At 43.7% G+C, this 9,722-nt stretch overlaps 1 protein-coding gene across 1 annotated transcript in view; it reads right to left on the reverse strand.

The window, feature by feature from the left end:
• The window catches only part of LAMC1 (laminin subunit gamma 1), a 120,588-nt gene extending 111,398 nt beyond the window's left edge, over positions 1 to 9,190 (reverse strand). The window contains exon 1 of the mRNA XM_077901994.1: positions 8,776 to 9,190. Coding sequence (XP_077758120.1) covers positions 8,776 to 9,190 — 415 coding nt within the window. The remainder of the gene's footprint in view (positions 1 to 8,775) is intronic.
• Positions 9,191 to 9,722: the final 532 nt, after the last annotated feature.

Genomic DNA, 9,722 nt, shown 5'->3' on the forward strand with positions numbered 1-9,722 from the left:
AGTTAACATAATTGATTAGAATAGTAGTTGCATGTGACTTGTAAGTTAATATATATGTGTTATAGGTGTATACTTCATATTTTTATCAATAACTATTGATTTTTAAAGTTTGAAATGTGGGGCACCTGGGTGGCTCAGTGGTTGAGCATCTGCCTTTGGGCTCAGGGCGTGATCCCGAGGTCCTGGGATGGAGTCCCACATTGGGCTCCCTGCAGGGGAACCTGCTTCTCCCTCGCCTATGCCTCTGCCTCTCTCTCTGTGTGTCCCTCATGAATAAATAAATAAAATCTTTAAAAATAAATAAACAAAAATTAAAAAATAAGTTTGAAATCTGATGACCAGAACTGATAAAGAAATCTATATAAATACTGTATATATAAAAATCAGTGTGCGAATATCTACTTGAGCATGTAACTTGACCCAGCTGAAGGCAACTAATGGTCCATTTCACATGTAGCTTATTGTAAGCACTTCAAAGCCAGAAAATGCTACATATTGTATCAATACTATTCCCATAAAGTGGGATTTTTTATTTCAAGAAATTTTTTAAAAATGTGAAGGAGGCTGATTCTGGATTAATATTTCAAAGAACTTTCAAAACAAAAAGATAAAATAACAAAAATCCAAAAATGATGATATAACAAAAATTCCACATCGCCTTCAATGTAACAGGAAGCAGCCACACAGTTGGAAACAAAGAGTAAAAGAGGGGAGCCCAGGGAATATGACTCCTAAAGTTTTAAAAGAAATCATGTAAATCCCCTAATTCATCTCCTAGCCTTGCCACAGGGATCTCCTCCCATGAGAGATCTGAGAGCCCCATTGTCTAAGAAAGAGATAAGTCTGCTTTATTTTAATTCATGAATATGTAGCTTCATAGGGCACCAGGCTGACTGGGCCCAGTTATTTTAGGATGGTCTCCTGGAAGAGTCCATGGAAAGAAAAGCAGATGTACTTAATTAGTGTCCCCACGGTCTGGCAAAATACTCTAAAACCTCAGAAACGTTTCTATAAATGAGTTTTCTGGTAACCCTTTTTAGCAAGCTATCAATTTTAGGCCCTAATGAGCAAACATCTAACTTTATCATTTCATAAAAAAGGAGATGCTTGCAAATCCCAAGCAAGGCCCTCTTACAAATCTAAGAGCAAGCAGCGTAGGCGAGATAATAGAACCAGCACACAGTCATCTTGGAACTTACCCTCTGAAACTGACAATTTCAGATAAGGGACAGATTAATCCCTTATTTTTAAAAAATCTTCTCAGGAATTTTGGGCAGTAAAAATAAACAGCTCTGCTCTAAACTTTGACACTTTTCCCTGAAACTCAAACAGAACAGTGGTAGAACTGTCAATTAAGTACAGCTGGAAACAAGGTACACGTAAGTAAAGAAGCATCTGTTGGTTCCGCGCCTGTTAACGCTAGACAAGTGAGTGATGACTGTCCATGGGCCTCACGACTATAACATGGTCCTTCACTAGCCTGCAGAGAAGGGTCCCTCAATAGGTCCGCCTTTTTTTTCTTTTTTTTTTTTTAAGATTTTATTTATTTATTCATGAGAGACACAGAGAGAGAGGCAGAGACACAGGCAGAGGGAGAAGCAGGCTCCCTGTGGAGAGCCTGAGTAGCTCTGTCTTCTAACTGTATCCCCGATGAATCAGAGAAACTAAAGATGCCACACACAGTAAGCAAATAACATATTTCATTGTAACTTTTCCCCACAACTGTCCTTTAAGATATCCTTGAAGGAAGTATTTCAACAATAGATGTGAGTGCAGGTTTTAAAGGTCCATTTCTAAAGAAAACACACACCATATTAACATTAAATTTTCAGAAATACATATTCACTATGAGATTCAAATCTGAGAAGACAGCCGACTCGTATTATTTATCTAGATGGCTTCAAAACACATAAAAATTTCTAGTTTTTACCCACAAAAGGACACACTCATCGATCTTTCAATTCCATATCAGTTCCATACCTAATTCAGTACTTAACACAAACTCTAAAGTATTGCTGAGAAGAATTTAAAATAACGTGCAGTGTTTAGGGACTTCTTCTAATTCAGGCATTCATTTATTCTTTCACTTTGCATATATTTTTTGAACACTACGCCAGACACACTAAGCAATGCAGATACAAAGACTCTATAACCTCTATCAAAATGGTAAATGAATGCCCTCTGTGCTCACATCTTTTACTTAGAACTTACAAAACATTGAATGCATTGGTCTAGGGTGGAAGTCACAAAATGTATGCTGTAGAGGCCCAGATAGCAAATAATTTAGTTTCTGAGGGACAAAACAAACAGTAACTGTTGCAATAACTCAACTCTGCCTTTGTAGCACAAAAGCAGCCATAGACAATAGGTTAATAAATGAAATTCACTGTGTTCCAATGGAACTTTATGGATAACAAAATTTTAATTTCATAGGATTTTCACACCACAAAATTCAATCTTCTTTTGACTGTTGAATGAAAAACGTAAAAAATATTTGCATGATGCCTACAAAAATAGGTGGCAACTCTGGGCTGGATTTGGCCAGTACGCTATAATTTGCCTACATCTCAGTCTAGAGATATAGGTCTCCACATCTAGGCCACAATTTCCATGAGATCAGGGCAATGTCCTATGAATCACTATACATCCAGGTATTATTAGTAAAGTGCTGAGGAATGGCAGTTAGTTATATTGAACTGAATTAAAGACTGTTCCTGACAGAACATGGAAGACTCCGAACTCTGGGAAACCAACTAGGGGTGGTGGAAGAGGAGGAGAGCGGGGGGTGGGAGTGACTGGGTGGCGGGCACTGAGGTGGGCACTTGACGGGATGAGCACTGGGTGTTATTCTGTATTGGCAAATTAAACACCAATAAAAAATAAATTTATTTAAAAAAAAAAAAAGACTGTCCCTGACCCTTCCTTCAAAGACTTCATGGTCAAGAAGCAGTAACGGACCAATCAAGAAACATATAATTCCACATGATAAGTGCTGTGGTAGGTACCTACAGCATGATGTGAGTAGGACACTTAATCCAGACTTGGGAGAAAGACGGAAAGAGTAGAAGACAGAGAAACTGGGGAAGAATTCCTGAAGGTGGTGACACCTGGGAGAAGAGTTCCAAACCAAACAAGCAGTCCTTTGAGCGTGTAAGATGACAAAAGAGAAACCTACGGATTAAAAAAAAACAGTCCAGATCCTAACACCCTGTACACCATGACAAGGAGTCTGGGCTTTATCCTAAAGGTTTGAGGAACCACTGAAAAATTTTAGGTCGGAAATGATATCACTAGATTTGTATTTTAGAACCATTGCTCAATCCATAGTGTGGCTGCCTGAACAGAAGGTTTGGCAAAGTGGCAGCAGAAAGACCACCAGTAAGTTAGAAAGCTGTTGCAGTAATGTAGGTGCAATTCAATGGAAAACTACAATAAGGTAGAGAAAAAGATGAGGATTCAAGAGACACGGTGGCTGGATATAGGAGGTAGGAGTGGCATCTTAGATTGTAGTAAGAATGGTGGGAAAGAAAAGGGTAGAGTTACAGTTGCCCAGAACTGACCAGCCTCTAGCAGTGGACCCTATCTGCTCTTCAAATAGAGTAATCTTAATGATGAGAGCCTATCAAGGCTGGTTATTTTTTATGAGAGACTTGACAAAAAAAAAGAAAAAAGAAAAAAAAAACTGTCTAGAGCCTCAGGGCTAAATAGTAGTGCAGTCATTGAGATGTGACTTTGAGTTGGGTAAGACAGTGACAAATGAATGTTAGACATGGCCAGTGGACACCCCAAAGTGACCATGTCCAACAAGTCTTTAGGACTGGAGTAAGAGATGGCCTAGAGACACAAGTTTAGAACTTACCGACTTGCAAACAGTAAATAAAGCCTTGAGACCAAGAGGAATTCATTCGAGGAGAAGGGGTCGCATGAAAAAGAAAGGAACCCAAAACTATAAGTGAAAAAGAACAGAGGGAAAAGGAAGAAAGGGAAGGGAGTCTGGTATATCTGAATCAGTGGGTACATGAACTTGTATTTTAAAGCTGGCCTAGAAAAGACCTGTTATTCTTTGGAGCGATCTGCTGGAGAAGCTAAGAGATGCAGGAGTTCATGCAATAGACTAAGGTGTCAAAAACCTACCTCCCCTGTGACTTTTGACAAATCACCACCTCAGGATCCTCATCTTTGCTTTCACTGAGTTTGTGAAATCTAATCACTGATAAACTGCAAGTTTCATAAAGTGTAAAATATTATAAAGGCACTCCTGATCCATTATTGTCATTACAACAGAGTATGAAAATTCCATCTAATAGAGTGTAAACTTCTGAAGACAGGACCTTCAACCCTGTACACCTTTCATCAGGTACTAGTCTATGTATTTAGTAGGTATTTTAAAAATGTTTGCAGAATATCTGGCAGTAACATGAGAATGTATGCATGGGGGGGGGCAGGGGGGGAAGGAGCACATAGCAAAAGGCATATCCAACTTCCTAAAAGGATTTAGAACTGAAAGAGTCAAACCAACCTTCCCACAATTGTGGCTAATGACAAAATAATGGGGGAGGGGGGGTGGTTATCATTCCAACTTCTCTCCTAATGTGTAAATTGTTTCTCTGAATGCTTTAGAAACATGGAGAAGGTAATTACAGAAAAAGCAATGAATTGTAGAAAAGGAAAACAGCCAAAAGCAACTTTATAAAACTGTGCACTGGCCATTAAAGACGAGCTCCCTAACTTCTCAAGTTGAAACCTGCATCATGTAAATCAGGCCTTTGTGAGACAAACTAAAATAGTGTCCCCTCGGGGTGTGCAAATACCACAGTGAAGTCACCAGAGTGAACTATTCCCTGACACAGTCAGAACCTACCTTGCAAAGATTGTCCGGGGAGGAAAAAAAAATTGCTGTTTGTTTCATTTTAAATATACATTAAAAGGAACAAACAGAATAAATGTTAATATCCTTGTGTATCAACTATTCTGATTTAGACACACAAAAGGGATACAGCTAAAAAGCCTCATTTAAACACTGTTTGTTCCTAAAGCTTATAGAAGGAGGCTGGAAATAAATCTGGTCTTGGTGTAAATTTTAGGAGTTCCATAAACTTTGATTGAGTTGGTTTATAAGCACTTTCTTCCTTAATCTAATTGTTTTCAGAAAGGGGGAGAGCCACCTTCCTCTCAGATCAAGACCCAGCCTGCCAAGTTTCCATCCGCAATGACTATCAAGTTAATTAAAAACGCTGTTTAATAAAAGGCAAATCCTCAGCTACAATCTTTTATCAACTATCCCACTGATACTAATAAAACTTATTATGACTTATTATATAACACAAAAGCCAAACTTTTAAATAGCAGCTGAATAATCCATACAGAAGTTAGGAAAAAAGATCCAGAAGTTGAATGTAAAATGAGACTTCTTTTTAGAACAGGGTGCCTGGCTGAGATTTCTCTCCACAACAGGCAGAAAATGCAATTGTTGTTCCCACAGCAACTTTAAGTGATTATATCTGAGGCTACATTGCCCCCTGGATTACTGTATATGGTGCTTAAGACATGGCTGCTCTCAGAACCAACACTGATTTTCCTGGCTTTTATACAAGTGATGATAACGGTACCATGATCTAATTTGTCCTTGCTGTCAGTTAAAATCTGCCTTACTGACCCGACCCCTCCCCCCACCCCCCAAACAGGAGCAGTAAAAACAGTAACATAATTTTATATATACACATGTGTATGCAGGAAAACTTTCTGGAAGGCTGCATGAGAAACTGTGAACTGTGGTCTCTTACAACTTAAAAACTGAAGAGGAAGAGACTCCCTAGTCATTATACTTAACTGTTTTAATTCACCACGTCATGTTTTATTTTTACAATGAAAAAAATGGCCTACGATTAATGCCAAAACATGTATGTTTCCTGTGATGACTTAAGTGCAGGCTAACTTTGCTTTATTTTAAAGTTTACTGCATTAAAAGTTCAACATCAAAAGGGAAGGGAGAAAAGTGTTGGCTAGCCCTGCTTCTTTCACAGGCTCTGTAAGGGCAAAGCACAATATGCATCACTTGCTTAAGGGTATGTGAAATCTGAACTGGATGGGAGATTTAATAGATGCACAAACAGTCATGGTACTTGAATTCATGGGAAATAGCTAGCTAGAGCCCGCGGAGTTAGGGACTGAATATGCTAAACATCAAAACACACAATGGTACATAAAATAGCCCTGCCTGTAAATTATAGATCATAACCTGCCTGTACACATACATCCTTGTGATTAAAAAAAAAAAAAAAAAGGGCAGGAGAAAGTGGGGTGGGGGAGAAAGAGGGGAGACACTGAGACAGGGAGAGAGATTAAGACATCACCCCCATAACACACAAAATCTCCCTCCCCTTTTCCACCTACTCTACCACACACAACTTCCTCCAGGACATCATCTCTGATCCAAGAAAAAGTATAATAAGTTCTAGTCACGTTTTTTAGAAATCGTCTAACTTAAAAGTTTTAAGTATATGTTTTCACAATCACAATACTCATATGGAAACTATTTTAAATAACTTTTTTTAAACCCACAGTTTTATGAACTTCATTTACCATGAATATTATTACCAAAAACTGAGGATTTTTTTCAGCAAAAGCAAGTCCAAGCATATAACATTTTTAGAGTACAAAGTCATGTAAGAGTCCTAACTAGATGACCTCTGAGATTTCTTTTGACCTTTAAATCACCATGACCCCAAATTAATATATCTGCTCCAGTAATATATCCCAGTAGTAACAACCTAAAATGACTGCCTTACCTACTACATTACCTTTACCTTTGTAACAGAGAAACAATCTGAGTAATCTACCTACCTCTGCAATCACCTGAAATAACCTTTGGCTACACAGTGCCCACAGCAGAAAACTCAGAAGGCCAAGATTGACAGCCTGACCTTTGCCTAAATAACAGATTCCTATTCAGAGATTTTCAGCTGAATCTCTGGCACTTTGAGACAGTAAGCAAATGCTTTTGCTTTGAAATTTTTAGTATGTGAAAATAGATAGTATTTTACTATCTGAAAATAGATGACTTTGTGAGCATTCCAAATTCAACACAGAAACTTTAAGAAGTCAAAACCTCCACAAAAATAATCAGATGTAAATTCCAAAAAAAATTTTTGGCCAAGTTTAAAAATATAACACCTAAGAGCATATAGCTATCTAAAGAGTTAAAGGGTATTCCCATGAAACCTTAGAAGACCCTAGGTCTCTTGCTGTGTCTTAGAAAGGCACCTGTTCCAACGTACTGCTGGTTCTATGCATTTCTAAAACCTTTAAAACACTGAAGAACAGTTTGCTTCTTCCATCTCTGAAAAACAGGTGCCTCAGAGCTTCACCGTGTGAACTTATTTTCCACGGAAGTTCATCTTCCTAATAATTTGTCTAGAAATAAAATGGTATTACAAAGGTGCTAAACATTGTTTTTCTTAAACTCCACACACAGTAATTTAACTACCTTTCAAAGTACTTTTTTTATGTTCTTCCTCTGGAATCTTGACACTTATGTAAAGTGTAACGTACCAGAGAGCGGTGGAAAGAAAGATGCAACACCATGACCAAAAGAACTATTTGCCTATAAAACATTCCTTTCAAAGACACTCAAATAATATTAGCCTTACAGAATTATCCTTTGACTGAAGAATGGTTTGGGCCCTACGTTCTCTCTGGAAGTTCGTTACCAGCTACCAGTAAAATCCATTCTTTCAGTGCAATGGGGACAAATCAGATGCCAGTTTCTCACGCAAACCTTACTCTGTTAAACACAATAATGAATTATTCTGCTTGTTTATATATTTCAATGATGAAGAAAAACTTTGATCAAATGTGAGTTTTGATAGCTTAGGATAAACATGTCCATCCTCATCCACCACCCAGCAACAAAGTTTTCTATACATCCTTTTCCTGATTTCTAAAAGGTCATTCATACATGTCTGTACACTTGTTCTGAATCCAAGTAAGAGGAAAGACGGTAAGGAGAGCCTTTTTACCCAGGGACCAAACTGTGGCCAGAAATTACGGTGAGTGCCCGCTTTCTTGTTCTCTCTGTACCAGGAGTAGCAGCGTAATAGCTTTGTGGCCCTTAGTTAAGGCTGAACAACTCTGAAGCACAGTAACTTTAAAAGTGAATTTCTATTTTAATTACACACAGGCCATACCTGTAGTTAAAAAAAAAAAAAAAAAAGCATTTGCTTCCCTCCAATCCCCTTCACTAGAGACCCCTCTGCTCTCTACCTTATTCAATAGAGCAAACGGCAATCACGCTCAATCCTGGAGAGGCATTTAAACAAGGTAATAGTATTTAAGGTGGACTTTCCTATCTCTGATTCAAGAATGCTCCGTGATTGGCCCTGCAAGGAGGCAGAAGAAGCGAGCATAGGGGTTTCTGATGAACGCTTTCGGGGGGACAAAAAAAAAGGGGGGTGGGGGACAGAAACAGCCCAAAGGGCGAGTCCTCCAGGGAGCGAGAATCCGGTTACGTTATAAAGGACAGAAAAGCAGAGCCCGAGGTGCTAGCGCGGGGAGGCATCCCGGCCCTAGCGGGATGGCAGGTGGTCGATTAGCTCGGACGCTGCAGAAGGGGCGATCCGTGCGGCCCCCGCCGGGGAGCCGGGGGGCCGGGGGCCGGGGGCCGGGGGGCCGGGGGCCGGGGAGCAGGGCGCCAGCGCGCGGCTGTGCGGGCCCCCAGGCCGGCCGGCAGGTGGAGGCGGCCAGGGCAGGGGCAGGGGCAGGAGCGTCCCCGCTTACCCAGGTGCAGCGTGAGGTTGATGGAGTTGGGGTACTGCACCCCGGCCAGCATGGTCTGGCTCTGCCACCAGGTGGTGTCGGCCTGGTTGTTGTAGTCGGTCAGGAAGGCCGCCCCGTGCTGCAGGTGGGGCTGCCCGGCGTCGCACAGGTGACAGGACTTGGTGACCCCGGTCACCCCGGTCTGCACACAGTACTCCTCGGGCGGAGCCCCGCACGTGTTGGTGGCCACCACGGTCACGTTGAAGGCGGCGTTGACGAACTCGGGCATGCAGCGCTGCGGCCGCCCGCCCTCGTCCGCGCACTCGTCCATGGCCGCCCGGGCGCAGCCGGCCGCCGCGGCCGCCAGCACCGCCAGCAGCGGCCAGAGCCGGCCCCGGGGCCGCAGCGCCCGCGCGGCCCGCTCGCCGCCCGTCATCCCGCCCGCGCGCTGGGCCGCGGCGAAGGCGAAGGCGAGGGCGAGGGCGCGGGCGCGGGCGCGGGCGCGTTCCGGTCGCCCCGCGGGGTCCCGGGGAGGCCGCTGCGCTGGCGGCGGCCGAGCGCGGGGCCCGGGGTCGGACTGCACACACCGGCCCGCGCGCGCCGCCCGGCTCCCACCGCCGCCCGGCTCCCACCCGCGACGCAGCCCGCCCTGGGCGCCGACCCCCGACTTCCGAGCGCGGCCCCGAGAGCGCGCCCCCGGGAGGAAGGAGCGGGGGGTGGGGTCTGGCGGCGGAGACAGCCCGGCCCCGGCCCCGGCCCCGGCCTCGGCTCAGCGGCTCCCGCGGCCCCCGGAGCGGCTCCCCCGCCCTCCTCGCGCCGTGGACTGCGCGGCCGGGCCGGCGACTCGCGGCGGCGGGAGCGGCGGGGGCGGGGGCGGGGGCGGGGGCGGGGGCGGCGGCATCTCGCGCTCGGGCCCGCGGCGCGCGGGCGGCGGGGGAGGGGCCTCGGGGGCGCGGGGAGCGGGCAGG

The sequence above is a fragment of the Canis aureus genome, chromosome 6 (assembly GCF_053574225.1).
Source record: "Canis aureus isolate CA01 chromosome 6, VMU_Caureus_v.1.0, whole genome shotgun sequence".
NCBI classification, from domain to species: domain Eukaryota; kingdom Metazoa; phylum Chordata; class Mammalia; order Carnivora; family Canidae; genus Canis; species Canis aureus.